Source organism: Panthera pardus, unplaced genomic scaffold, assembly GCF_024362965.1.
Source record: "Panthera pardus isolate Hobbes unplaced genomic scaffold, ASM2436296v1 HiC_scaffold_17, whole genome shotgun sequence".
Taxonomy (NCBI): Eukaryota; Metazoa; Chordata; class Mammalia; order Carnivora; family Felidae; genus Panthera; species Panthera pardus.
Window position 1 is genome coordinate 127,076,138 of NW_026526732.1, and position 15,473 is coordinate 127,091,610.

The 15,473-nt window shown below is 34.6% G+C and overlaps 1 protein-coding gene and 1 pseudogene across 4 annotated transcripts in view; both read right to left on the bottom strand.

Moving 5' to 3' along the window:
- SNRNP48 (small nuclear ribonucleoprotein U11/U12 subunit 48) overlaps positions 1–15,473 on the bottom strand; it is a 32,141-nt gene that overhangs the window by 11,180 nt on the left and 5,488 nt on the right. The window contains exons 5-11 of one of the 4 annotated variants that reach the window (XM_053904918.1): positions 10,603–10,791; positions 10,037–10,158; positions 6,493–6,581; positions 5,484–5,648; positions 2,943–2,996; positions 1,585–1,625; positions 441–854 (exon numbers count right to left, since the gene is read on the bottom strand). In XM_053904918.1, the coding sequence (XP_053760893.1) occupies positions 2,948–2,996; positions 5,484–5,648; positions 6,493–6,581; positions 10,037–10,158; positions 10,603–10,791 (614 nt within the window). In that variant the 3' untranslated portion in view covers positions 441–854; positions 1,585–1,625; positions 2,943–2,947. Of the gene's footprint in view, positions 1–440; positions 1,626–1,988; positions 2,997–5,483; positions 5,649–6,492; positions 6,582–10,036; positions 10,159–10,602; positions 10,792–15,473 lie in introns of those variants that run through there. The other 3 variants (XM_019419796.2, XM_019419795.2, XM_019419798.2) reach the window with 3 other exon arrangements.
- On the bottom strand, positions 969–1,092 carry LOC128777891 (U6 spliceosomal RNA; annotated as a pseudogene).

The window sequence follows — 15,473 nt, forward strand, 5'->3', positions numbered from 1 at the left end:
CCTAGAGACAGAAAGTGGTGTGGTGGTTACCAAGGGCTGGGAGAAGGGGTAAACGGAGAGTTGCTGTTTAATGAGTAGAGATTTTCAGTTTGGGATGATGAAAACATTCTGGAAACGTATGGCAGTGACAGTTGTACAACAACATGAATGTTAATGCCACTGAACTATACACTTGAAAATGGCTAAAATGGTAGAGGAGACTGGGTGGCTTAGTTGGTTAAGCGTCAGACCTTTGATTTTGCCTCAAGTCATGGTCTCACAGTCCGTGGGGTCCATTCGCACAGGCTGTCAGAGACTGCTTGGGATTCTCCCTCTGCCTCTCCTCCACTCACACACACACACACTCTCTCTCTCTCTTTCTACTCATACACACACACACACACACACACACACACACTCTCTCTCTCTCTCCCCCTCTCAAAATAAATAAACATAAAAAATTGGCTAAAATGGTCAATTTTATGTTACGTACACCGTGTGTGTGTGTGTGTGTGTGTGTGTGTGTTTGTGTATGTGCAAAACAGAGTCTGCTACATAGTGAGTGCTCAATAAATGTTAGCTATCCTTAGTGCTTTTAAAAGACTTCAGGAGAGAATATTGTTATAGCCAGTAGATCATAAATGTAGGCAAGAAGGTACCATCAGAAATAGGATTAAATAAACAGGTAAAATGGGTAACAGTTATAGTAATTATTAATATCAGTACTTTATGAATCAAAAATTAGATATTAAATGACAGGGGCTTGCAAATGCTTTTGTCAAAATTTAAGATAATAAATTGACAACCACTGTGGGGGGTTATATTGATAAAAATGTAAAACCTGCTCTCAAGGAGCCATAATCCAGTGAAGGAGTCTGAAACATAAAGAGGCAAGCATGGAAAATTAAAACATGCAAGGATCAAACAAAGCCTCTTATCATCTACATCTATATTTTAATGGATAGTTCGCAGTAGTTGATATTATACTTAAAAATCTGTAAAGAACCCTGGTTACATTTTACGTGTCATTCTTGCCCAGAAACCATACTAATCTTCTCTGTATTATTCTCTGTATTATTTCAATTTTAGCGTATGTGCTGCTAAAATGGGCACTCTGGTTACATTTTTCCATACTATCCTACTTTTCCCCAATCCCACCACCCCACTTCTCCTTTCCACTTATTTCTCTCTTCTACTAGAAACCCAAGTATGCCTTTCAATCTTACTCTTCAGTTTCTTCCACTCAGCAAAATCAATGAAATCATATTGAAAAACAAAATGATAAATTAAGTTACAATATATAAAATTGCTGGTAATTCAAATGGTTTTGACCCACAAAAGCAGCAATTTTACATGGTTCAACATTATAATGCCAAAATCCTTAAGATTTTTAAATCTGAATTTTATATATTTAGAAATTAAGTACAACAGCAGTAATAAGACTTCAAATTGGCAAGTGAACAGTTGATTTCCAACTTATAAATCTGAGAGTTGTTTCTCATACCTGAAGCCTAACAGCCAATCTGATCTAAATCCAGTCAACCTTTGTGTCATTATCAGTCACTTATTGAAATAATTAAAGTTTCATTTCTATTTGGAACCCACCCTGGAGTCTTTATCCTGGGTATCCAAGAATCACGATGTTGCTATTAGACATGAGATGATTAACATTTAATGCTTAAGTCTCACCTGGGTGATCCATCATAACAACAGAATATACTAAGAAAAATAAAGGGACGACTGATGCATACAACATGGATTGATCTAAAAACACGTGGAGTAGAAGAAGGTATGTATGGTAGGATTCTGTTTATATGAATTCTAAAAAAGATACATCTAATCAACAGCAACAAGAACCAGTCTGTGGTTGCCTAGAGGGGGGGCAGAGAAACTGCCTGGTAAAAGGGGCATATGGTAACTTTTGGGGATGATGGAAATGTTCTCTATCTTGATTAAGGTGATTTTGTTGGCAGGGGTAAAAGTTTGTCAAAAGTCAATGAAACTTACACTTAAAATGGATGTATTTTATTTTATAGAAGCAGTAAACCTCAATAAAAATGATTTACATGAAAGAAAATACAGTGTATTTTTAATTTTAATTAAAATCTAATTTTAATTAACAAGTGAAACATAAGCATCTGATTTTTAAAAATTAATGTATTATGGATAAAAGCTAAAATCTTCTTCGACCACCTTCTCAATCCTGGTTTTCACTCCTAACGTCTCCCATCTATAACTCCTCCCCCAAATAATCACTATTATGAATTTGGTATGGGTTCTTCTAAACCCTTAAAAATGTATTTACATACATATACGGTCACAGAAAATGTATAGTATTGTATTGTACATAAGTATAACTTGTATCTATCTTTCTTCAGCTTGTCATTTTCACTCAGCATTATATTTCTGAGATCTATCCATGTTAATCTAGATAAAGTTTATTTCTTTTAGGTCCAATATAGTAATCACACGACTATTCCATATTTTATTTAACCAGGCCATTTCCCTTCTGACAGATATGTAAGTCGTCTTTCCCTATTACAATTTACCAGTATAGTGGTAAATAGTAGTTCCTGGGGTGGCCACAGGGCTTATAGGTGGTGTTCCAAGGGGACATTAACCTAACTGAAAGGTTTAATTTTTTTTTAATGCAAATGTATTTGTGTATTATTTATATAGCTTAAGTACGGACTTTAATTAAAGAATTTTCTGATACATAAACTATCACAAAGAATGAAACAAAATCAGTAATAGGAAGCAATCATCTATTAAAATATAAGTAAAACAAAACTATAGGGCATGATAGTGTACTCATGGTTAGAAACATAAGTACTTACTGAAAATCAATAATCTGAGCACTAAACAAGTCATAGAAACACATTCTTTTACTCAAAGCAATTGTAATTAAAATATTGGCATATTGGTTATCATGGCATAAGCATAATTAATACATGCACAAATACCTCATTTATATTTTTTGCTTTCTTCTTTTATGACTATGGTGTCTTTCCCCATCCCTGAAATGACAGGAGTAGAAAAAAAAATATTACAAATGATGGACATTTTAATATCAATGTTAAAACGATAACTCACTAGTAATATACTTCAGAACAAGTTATAACATGCATTTAGAACTAAACAGTAATTGTTTTTACTAAGTAAGCTCTACACTCAACATAACTTGAACTCATGATCCTGAGATCTAGACTCACATGCTTTACCAACTGAGCCAGCAAGATGCCCCTAAACAGTTGTTTAAGAGTAAATGTAGAAAATTAAACGTTAAAACCAAGGGACAAAATTGACATGGGGACAAGCAAAATGAGATTTTTTTAAGTTGCATTTTGGAGTTCCACTTTAAAGGTGATTTTGAATATACACTCATGAGAAGGGGAGAATTCATTTCAAATAAAATATTGAAGTCAGAAATGGCCTGATATCCTTATGCTGGCTCCTATCTCAGCTCCCTACAATTCATTCCACCTCAAGTGTGGATATCAAAGATTAGTCCTACACTACTGAGAAGGATGTATTTCCTACTGATACTCAGTTTATATTTAAACTCTAAATATATCTTCTCTAAAGGAAAATTATTTCATGTTTATATTTGAGGCTAATGTATTTAAGTCAATAAAAACTGACCAGAGATGCCAAGAATTACTCAAATGGAAGAAGCATGAACAAACCATAAGTAAAAGAATAACTCTGATAACTAAGAGTTAATTTGTGTATAATTATTATAAAATACCATTCATTATGTGAATCAAAAGGGATTACTAAGCAAATACTTCATATTTATAAGAAAAGGATAAAATCACAGCTAGCTTGAAACCTATGAAATGAATGACAGTGAGATGAGCAAAATTATTGAACCAATAAGCATTACTAATTCCTGATCACTATTGGCCCTGAAGAGAGAAAAGATATCATTTGAGAGGCCATTATTAGACAAACACTGGGCATACGTTACTAAGTAAGACATCGACCTGCCTTCAAGGAGCTCAGTCTAGTAGGGAGAGTAATAACATAAGTTCAATAAAAAGAACATGCTAAGCAGAGTGCTGACACAATGGGAGAGATCAGCTCTGCCTCAGTGAGAACAGGTTTCATGGAAATGACTAAGCTGGGTCTTAAAGGACAAGGAAGAGCTCACCAAGCAGGCTTTAAAAATAAAAATTAGGCAGCAGAACCTCACAGAGAAAGATATAAATGTGGGACAGTATAGATGAGGAACTCTAAGTAATTCAGGCTGGCTACAGCATAATTTTGGCATTTCATGGGGTTTTGGCAAAATACAATGATGGGTAGGCGGAGCCCTTATCCTGGAGGGTTTAAGAGCCATTCTAAACAATGTGAATTTTGACACTGAAAAGTTTAAGAGTGAAAGTTCACTCTGGCAGTAGAGTAGGGATGTCTCCATATAAGACAAGCTTACAAGCAGATAGAACAATTAGGAAAAACTATCATTTTCCAGATGGACAGCAGTAAGGACAGAGACAAGGAGGTGCATGTAAAGTATCTTCAGGTAAAACTGACAGCAATTAGGAACTAAATGGTAGGAATAAAATAGAAGCCACTAAAATAAATCCTTGACTTCTGCTTAGGTGAATAGATGATGGTCATCCCATTAATCAGAATATGGAATGCTGGGAAAAGAGGGGAAGAATGAGAAAAAGTATGTTCAATTAGAGACCTGATGAAAATGAGATCCAGGCAGATGCCCAGAGGCAGCTGGAATACAGGAATAGACCACAAATGACTTACATTTATTATTTTAGTATTAGTTCATATTTTTCTAGCCATCAAATTCTATGAGGGTTATTAACAAGGGCAAAATTGACTTGACATTAAAGTTTGGATCTTCTCTCTGACCCTATATACCCTTTAACTCAAGAATTAGCAGGAGAGGGGCGCCTGGGTGGCTCAGTCGGTTAAGCAGCCGACTTCGGCTCAGGTCATGATCTCGCGGTCCGTGAGTTCGAGCCCCGCGTCGGGCTCTGTGCTGACAGCTCAGAGCCTGGACCCTGTTTCAGATTCTGTGTCTCCCTCTCTCTGACCCTCCCCCGTTCATGCTCTGTCTCTCTCTGTCTCAAAAATAAATAAAAACATTAAAAAAAAATTAAAAAAAAAAAAAAAAAGAATTAGCAGGAGAAAGAAATAATAAGAAAAAGGAGGGAGGATGGAGCAGAAAAAAGAGATCTAGGCAAACACCTTGTTGACAGTTAACCTCTTACCTAGACATTACTTCCATATGTCATGACTAGGAAACTGACTAGGAGTAAAAGAGGGAAACCCACATCCAATCAGGCATATAGAGAACTATGCCACCAGAGCTGTGGTTATTTGAACTAACGTAAGACAAATGATATGAATTCTCATCAATTACTCTCTGTACTGTAATTTACTCTTATAATCCATTTTCTCAACATACTCTACAACAGACAGATCTATTTACTTTTCAAAAGTAAACAGTTCAACATCAGATGATGCAGTGTTAGACTCACCTCTCTTTCCTTCTTCTTGAGTCCCAGTTTTTATCCTTATCTTTATTTCTTTTTCTTTTATGTGGACTCCTACTCCGATCCCTTCTATGTCGTGAACACTCAGCATCCAAATAGCTCCCACCAGACTGCCGTGAATCTACTGAAGCCGATCGCCTTTCTTCATTCCTGAAAAACAGAAAGAATAGTTCAGTTTTTTCTTTAATTTTTTTTAATGTTTTTTTTTGAGAGAGACAGAGACAGAGCATGAGCATGGGGGGTACAAAAGAGAGGGAGATAGAATCTGAAGCAGGCTCCAGGCTCTGAGCTGTCAACACAGAGCCTGACATGGGGCTCAAACTCACGACCTTGGGATCATGATCTGAGCCAAAGTTGGATGCTTAACCAACTGAGCCACCCAGGTGCCCCAGAACAGTGTTTGCCACCAAACACACACAGACACACCAGCTTAAAGTTGAATATTCTATATCAGAACAACAACAGAATCGATAGAAATAGGTATAAGCTGGGGCACCTGGATGGCTCAGTGGGTTAAGCATCCAACTTTGGCTCAGGTCATGACCTCACAGTTTGTGAGTTTGAGCCCCACATCAGGCTCTATGCTGACAGCTCAGAGCCTGGAGCCTGCTTCAGATTCTGTGCCTCCTTTGATCTCTGCCCCTCCCCTGCTCGTTCTCACTCTCTCTTTCTCTCAAATAATAAACAAACATTAAAAAAAAATAGGTATAACCTTACATTCCATATGAGAAGACAATTAAAGAAATCTAGCTCTTAAATATCTTACTGTGTTAATATTTCATCAATATATTTGTTTCTCCAAAACTGTCAAAGGGCAATGTCACAGAGAAACCCTGGTATAATAATCTTGAGGAAGGACAACATGGAACAATTTAAGCATATTAATTAACTACAGTGTGTTATTAATGGTCTTAGAAATGCTAAAATGTAGTCAAATGATTATAAAGTAACAGATTAAAAAGAGAATATTTTACCAGTAAACACCATGACATACTTTTCAGCATCATCCTCTGGTCTTTCCTGCTCTTCCTGCCAATGACTACTGAGTTCTTCCATGTGCACATTTATGACATCCCGAATCACCTTAGGAGAGATAAGCACCCAATCTCAGATAAGAAAGCTTTTTCAAAAAATTAAGCTAGAAAAATCACTGCTAACAATCATCCAAATATTTACTAAGAGTTATGACAGAATGAACAGTGGGATATGAGTTTAGAGAATATTAAAAATTCTGTGGCCAAATTACAACATGAATGGTAGATGAAAATACTACAGGGGCACCTAGGTGGCTCAGTTGGTTAAGTGGCTGGCTTTGGCTCAGGTCATGATCTCACTGTTCGTGAGTTCAAGCCCCATATCGGACTCTGTGCTGATAGCTCAGAGCCTAGAGCCTGCTTCAGATTCTGTGTCTCCCTGTCTCTTTGCCCTTCCCCCACTCTCTCTCTCAAAAATAAATGTTAAAAAAGAAAAAGGAAAGTACTGTAATTGTTGCTAAACTTGCTAATTGATTACTATCTTATGATTAAGAAAAATATCCCTATTTTTAAGAAATACACGCTAAGTATTTAGTGACAAAAAAAATCATGGGTTATGAAACTTAAATAGTTTAGAAAAAAAATAATGCATAGACAGAGATCAAGAAAGAGAAAAATATACAAATTAAGAGAGAGTGCAAATGACAAGCAAATGGGACAAAATGTTAACAGGTGATCAGGGTAAAGGATATTTAGGAGTTCTTTGTACTATTTTTAGTTTTGCAACTTATTTGTATGTTTGAGATTATTTACAAATAAAGCTTTTTAAAAATCTTGTAATTAAGATGAGAGACAAAATATGAAACATTATAGTCACTTCACAGATACTTTCCTATAAGATTAATATAAACCCCTTACCTGTAAGAACCATTTGGAAGTTTCTTTCTTTCCTATTTATCCATGCCATCAAGCACAGGGCTAGTGAACTGAGAAGCACAGATGAAACTAAAATAGAAGGTTACATTTCCCTCATGCCTAATTAGAAAATGTTTTAAGAAGGTACAGGGGACAAGGGGCAATCTCAAAGACAAACACTAAAAAGTTCAGTTCTGACTGAGTTTCTCCCTACTTCAAGGAAACTTTCAATGGCTCCCAAAGTAAAATGGAACAGTGTCCAAATTCCTTAATAGAGCCTTTGAAGCCTTTCATGATTTTACTACATCACATAGCAGAAACCAGCCTTATCTCCTACTGGAGGTTCAGAAACCCTAAATGCTAGCCATCTTGGACTACTAATGGGTATCTCAAAAACTATACTTCTATTTATTTTTAGGAACACTAACCCTTCCACCTGGAATATCCTCATCCACCACTTCCCCTCCTCCACCATATTCTCCTGAGAAAATCTTAGATGTGTCCAAGTACAATCCAGAGAGTGACATGAGTCATAGACACCTGAATTCCAATTCTAGCTCCAGCACTTCCCGAGTAGCCTTCCATGACTCCCTGACTAGCTCTACATGAACTCCGTGAAGCCCAAGTATTACTGGACACAGTTTCCACAGACCTAACCTTGCCTAGATTCGCCATAGGAAAGAGCTGATGAACAGACATTCTTTATCCTTCCTGCTTCTCCCTTTCCTTCAAATGCTATCTTCTCTATGAAGCCCATACCAATCTTATCTTTTAAAAATAATTGCTCTTTTCTCCCATATACTTTGATCTCACTTTATTTTAATACTGAATGCAAGCTGTATTTTGAAAGCTCTGTTCCACTTGTATAAACTATTCTAAGCTCCTTAAGGGTGGTGTCTGTTGCCATTTATCTTTACCTACCCAACAGCAGTGTGTTATGCACAGTAACTACAGTAGGTAACTTTTTTCTGAAATTTGACAAAGTTCAGGTTTAGTCCAAACAAAAATTATAGAGGACATGAATGAAGCCAGAAATAGATAAAATGTTGGAAAATTCATGACCAGGAATATGATAAATCACTGAAAGATTTGTGAACACTGAAGTTTTTACAGATGAAAGGTATTTGGGATCTGCTTCCAAAATTACCAATGTGGAGGAAGGAGGTAGCAAGTGAGGATATAAAGAAAATGACAAGGCCATAATGTTGATAATTGTTGAAGCTGAGTGACAGGGACAAAAGAGTTCATTAGACTATTCCACCCACTTTAGCATATGCTTGAATATTTCCATAATAAAAAGTTAACCACAGGGGCGCCTATCTAGCTTAGTCCCAAAAGCGTGTGGCTCGCTCTTGGTCTCTGGGTCGTAAGTTTGAGGGCCATGTTGGGTACAGAGATTACTTATATAAATAAACTTTAAACAAAAAAAAAAAGGTTAACCATAAAATTGTGAAGAACACTAGCAGCAACACTTACACTTGGTTACAAGGTACTGAGACCAGAGAAGAAACAACTGACGAACTACCAAGTATTTGAGGGGACTGTACGAATACTTAGGTAATATGACGAGGTCCCAGACCTCTACTGGAAGAGATAAGACTGAAACATATACTTTAATTATACAAAGAACAGCATAAGATTAAATGCTAAGCTATGTGGTACAGAGAGCATTAAAACAATAAATCAACAAATGACTGAGTCAACTAGCACCTCATGGAAAACAATGGGCCTTAAAATTTATATCAAGATTTAAAACAACAATAAAGAGCATTTCAGGTGAGAAAACATGTTATTTGGACATGTAGATAAGAATAAATGTGTGTAATCAGATACAGTTTAAGAGACATGCTTGACTAAAGCAAAAGAAAATGCTTGGTAAAATAAGGTCAGATTATGGAAGGTCTTAGAAATCATAGAGAGAAGTAAGAAATAATGTGGGAAGAATTTAGAGATTCAATAAGGAGATTATTTGTAGAGTCTGAGCAAGGTAATTCATGTACCAAAAAATTCATCAACTCTGACTATCCACTAAAGGACATCTGAAAACAACTTTGGATATACATCAAGAGATTAATACATAAATAATTTATACCAGACATATCTTAAGCCCAAACATTTAGAAGAGTACATAAAAGCATGCTAAAATTTCTGTAAGGAAAAGACAACAGCTGTTTATTAACCAACTTCTGTGTCCACATGCATTATCTCAATCAATTCTTATAACACCCCCACAAAATCTACATAAAATGTATACAATGAAAAAAGTTGCAACTTAAAAAGCTCAAAGAATTTGTGCAAGTCAAATAGCGAATGATAAAGAGTACAATCAACACTCAAACCCAGGTCTAAGGCCAAAATCTATGCTCTTATCATGATACAATGCTTTCTCAAAAGTAGGTATTTTTTAAGATTGTACAGCCTCTTTACAAAAGATTTTTGTACCTTGAAAAGGCCTTATTTGCCTGGTACAGTGGATCTGAAAGTAATGGAGCAAATACAAATCAGGTATTTGTATTTCAAGGTGGCCACCTTGAAGCTATTTTCTTTCAAAAAACCTCTATGAACTGTGGAAATCCATAGAACAGATAGAAAACTATCGAAGGGACATTCTGTTCTCAACAAAGCTCTAAGAGATTATGTAAAGCTTACCTCAGTATATGATTTCTTGGTTATGTGAACATTCTTAGCTCTATAGGACTGGCGTCTTCTTTTATAATCTCTCACTTCTGCTAGGATTTCAAGGTAAGACTTTGGACTTTTTCGACTATTATCTAATAAAAGAATAAAACAAAATTATTATATCCTTGGAAGCTTTTAAATTCTTACTAATTAGCAGGAAGAAAGACCGCAATCATCCAATATTTCAACATGTTTCCATGCATACAAAAACATCCTAAAAACTCCATATTATACAAATAGACTAAGTTTTATATCATTCCTTTTCTCCATTAGTTGAACCTAAGATTGTTAAGGTACAAAGATTAAAAGACCAGCACAGCTATAAGTGACATTCTTATAGAAGGAGAATATGCTTAATGCAAAGGACAGAGAGCAAAATTTCATGCCCTGAGTAAATATCTTAACATATATGTGAGTATCGGATAATGCAAAACCATCCTCTTTCAACTCAAAATGGCCTAACAACTAAATCTTTGTAACACTCAAAGAGCGAAATGACAATTAAGAAATATAAAACTATTATATTCATCTCAAACCTTGATTGACTTTGGCAGCCAAGTCTACAAAGAGATCACTGTCATTTTCAATAATTTGAGAATCCGAGCGCTTTTTCTTCGTCTCCTCCATTACAAAATCATAGAGGGCAAGACGATCAGCTTGTGTTAGATCACAAACAAACCGTTTGTGATTCAGAGGAACTTCAACAGGTAATGAAGAATAAATCCCTAGTAAAAATAAAACCACAAGAATAAACAATACATGAAGCACTGTGGACTTAAAATTTACTCCTTATCTTTAAACATGCGCTGTAATAATGCAACATTAACACAATTGTTTTCACAGTAATCCCTAAAATACGAAAAATATCCGTCTGTGTGATAAATAATAAACAGTGACTTTATCCTCAAAGCCATACCCACAGAAAGCATGTACTGTGGATGTTTGCTATTCTCTCCAACAACATTAAGACACATCCCATGAAGGCAAGCAATAATAACCATGAGATAATTTGCTCATAAGGAAACCTTCTGGGTAACAATTTTTAAAAGGCTACCCATATGATAAAAATAGTAACTTCCTTTCTGTTTATATGCTTTTTCCCGTAAGAGCTGGGGAAAAAATGCTTTTAATAGGTAATACACGCTGTAGTCCCTCTGAAAATATATTATAGAAATATGAAAAATGTGTAAAAAATGTCTTTTTTATATGAGACATCAAGTTAGATGCTCCGTATTCAAAATATACCCCACTTGTGCAATGACTTAGAGCCAGGGACCAAAACACAATTAATTAGGTAGCAGAAATCCCAAACTTCCTCAGACCAGAGAAAGACAGATAAAACTGAGACTAAATTTGTTTTAATTTTCGGAAGAGGAAGCATATTGACACAACCAAATTAATTTAAAAGAGTTAAGAGCACTGCCCCCCCCAACAGTCACAGAACTTTCTAAAATCTGCTCATTAATGAAAGAAAGTAAATACAATACCTTGATATGATGTATTAAACATTGAAGAAAATTTTTGTTTTGAGATTCAAATTTTCTCAAAGAAATAAAAATTTATGGTAACTGTAAATAAAGCAATTGTTTTAACACAATTCTTTCTAGCCTTCATTATTTACTAATGCAAACAATAAATAGGAGCTACTACCCTAAAGTAATAACTTTGGTTCACAGAACAAGTAAGATCAGTAGCTCTTCCCAGATACTTTTATTTGATAAAGTCTAGCCTTAACTTCCCAGATAAAGAGGCAAAAGAAAAATTCAAGTAAGAGCAAACTACCAACTAAGCACTACAACACAAAAAAAGAGATGACTTTACATTTGTCTACATTAGGAGGAGGGCTACACTGAATATGAGTCCATGAACAGATACGGATAACAATACAGGGTCATTTGTATTAGTCGAAGGGTTTTGAATTAGTATTGAAGGGTTTCCTTTCAAGTCAATCAATTTTACTATAATTGTGGTAGACACTATGAAAAGCTTTTTTATGAAGGCAGATGTGAAAACATTTAATTTTGTACCATAAAAATGAATTAGCTTTGATAAGCCTAATTCCTTTGAATATAGGCTTTTATAAAAATCTGGGAGAAAAATACAAAGATTAGAAAACACTGATATATTACAAACAAGATCCACATAAACCTTTGCCTATTATTTTTAGACAAAGAAATATAATTTCCTCCTTAAATTATTCTGAGTTGTCTTCATTCATCTTAAATTTCTGTATGGTGATGATGGATACTTAAATTCCTTGAAATTCAACGAAAATTCCAAAGACTCTAATACTGTGACAGTGGTAAGATCAAGTTTAGAAATTTGAGTGATACTTTTAAAAGGATATCATTTGCAAAAAGGATACTGCATATCTTTAAATAAGGAGTACATTCAGGTTCCTAATTCCTCTTTATACTCACCCCAATTACTGAAAAAGAAAAAGTACAGGAAAAGTTAAACAACAAACTGCATTCAAATCATTCAGAACATAGATATTTCTGACAAAAAAAAAAAAAAAAAAAAGGATAAACACAAATAAGCTTACATTTCCATAAAATGTAACTTTTCAAACACAAGCTTCTACAGGATTTAGAAATACACCTAGACGTGCTGTAATCATTAAATTCCATGATCCTCTACTTTTTTTTGTAGTAGCCTTTTAAAAGCTGTAGCAAAATATATATAACATAAAATTTACCATCTAACCATTTTTAAGTGTACAGCTCAGAGGCATTAAGTATATTACACTGTTTTGCAACCATAACTTCTGTCTCCAGAAGTTTTTCTTCACCCAAACTGAAACTCTAATCTACCTTTTTAGTAACTCTAATTCTTTCTTTTTAGTCACTTTTGCCATCACAGAGCATCTTAAACGTATGACATATATAATATTAAACATTAATAGAAGGTACTGGCTCAAAGATACAAATTCAGAATTTTAGGAAGAATACATACAGAGTCAATTTCCAACATCAGAGATAAAGAAATTAAGGCCCATAGAGGTAAAATGACCTGCCCAAGTCACACAAGTGGTAAGAACAGATTAGGCCTAGAACCAATCTACTAGGGTCTCTCTAGGGTTTAGTATAATACACTGATCTTCAAATCATGGCCATGATTCAAATATAGTCATGAAATTGATATACAGCAAATAATACTGAAAGAAAAAGATACGCCACTAAATGTAAAATGATTGTTTATGATTAAAATTAGCATCTTGGTTATAAAATTAACACCTCATGGTTGATAATAGGTAAGTACATCTCATGGTTGCATCAAGCTTTCACAAGTTCATGAATTGAGAATTCTGTACACTGAGTGGAGACCTGGTATGACTGACAAAATGGAAACATAAATATAACTTATCAAAAACTTACAACTTAGTACAAGACACACAAAATATTAATTAAATGGGAAAATGTAAATTTGCTTATGTTAGTCATTCTTCCTTCAAAGTAAATAAATCAGTAACATATTAAAAAAGATTCTTGTTCTAGGCTGTAAGATTTAAAAATGTCTAAGACATAAGTGGGTCACAAAAATAATGTCTATTGAGAAACTGCAGAGCTCTACACAAGATGAAAAAAAGTTTTAAAAAGAGGGTTACAGATCATTTAAGAAAAAATTCTTAACAGTTTAATTTAATGGACTGTGAAAACAAAATAAAAGTTCCTCTTAACTTTTCTACTGAAAGAACTATTCAAAGTAATTCTTTGCTTCTGTACAGAACTAAATTCAATGTCTAATCCACCTTATTACTTAGTTAATATAAATTAAAAAACTTGAGAACATTAAATTACCCACATATATAAAATTCTCACCCATTTCATTATCTTAATATGGCTTTCTATACATTAATGTGCTTAGAAATTAAATTGCTTAGACAATAGAAATTACCATATATTAGAGCTAGTGCTAGTTTAGCATTCATTATCTCCATTGTTTTAAACAACATTGTAAGATAGTTTTATACTACAGAAAAGGAAACAAACCTCAGGAAAACTGTCATTTGTACCAGGCCAAGCAACTAGTTTCTTTCCTTAAAATAGGCTTACAAACTAGAACAAACAATGAACATTACTAATAGCAGTGAGTAGGTACAGATTTGAAGTCTGTGATTTCCTTGTACTTACTTATAATAGACACAATAAATAATGAATATATTTGAGCAACAGCTAGAATCTTAGTCCATAAATTTCACTAAATGAAATTTTCTAACAGAAAACAGAGTAACTCAGAGTGTGTACCAAAATTCAGAACTTGGCCCTCAATCCAGCTTTGCTATTACCAAGACTTGCTATTATCTAACGAAGGAGTGTTAACCCATTTCTGTGTGTCTCTAATTTCTTCACCTGATATGGAGGGGAAAATATTTGTCCAGATTATCTCAAGTTAGTTATGAAAGAGAAACAAAATACATAAAACAGCTTTAAAAAAGAATCTCTTTAAAAAAAAATAAAATATTGAGAGCCTTCAGAACAAACACACCAGAACCTTATCATTACTCTCAGATAGGGTTTGTTTCCTTATCTGTAAATCAGATGCCAGATTAGATGATTTTCCAGTTCTCTTTCAACTCTAAAATAAATTCAGCAAATCTATCTGACTAGTTAGTCAAAAAGGCCTTTAACTATTAACCCCTCCAAAAAGACAATAGCAAAATCCTCTACATTTTTATTGGTTTGTTAACTAAACTGGGGGTAAGAGACAGAATCAATAATAAGGGCCAAAAAAAGGCTTGACTGATCAGAGCTCAGTAATCTCTTCAAGTAAGAGTCAAATGTCTCCCTCAAAGAAAAAAAACCCTAGAATTTGGCAAAATGTACATAAAAATGGGAGCTTTAAAACAGGAAATACAAGAAATGTGCTTCTGGCTGTTGCATGGAACCAATGTAATATACACCACCGGTAAGAGAGTTCCTCCTCCTGAAGCCACAGTGCAGCTTAAGAAAAAATCAAGTCCAGATATTGGCTTAGAACAAAGGGTAAACACTGAACTTCAGCAAGGGAGAAACAAATCCTAACTACGGGCTAATGAATATAATTGAGCTAGAAAGAAAAATGAGGGGAGGGAAAAAAAAGGTAAGATGCCCAGAGAAATCTATCTTTAGAAGGTTCAAAGACAACTCAGAAACCCTTATAATAAGGAGCCAGTAATGCTTTGGCTACATGTTATATCTAGGTTCAGAAATCTATTAACTCTATCTACTCATTTACTTCTATGTTTTGGATGGATTTCGTTTTCTTTTCATTTCCTAAAAGCTCATACTTAAAAATTCTAACTTAGTCTCTGCTAAATTAAGTCCCTGGAAGAAGGGACTGGGCATGAAGGGGTCCACAAACTTTCTGAACCTGTATGGAAAACCTTGTGTTTGGGCTTTATTCTCAAATTCTCTTTCAGCCTAAG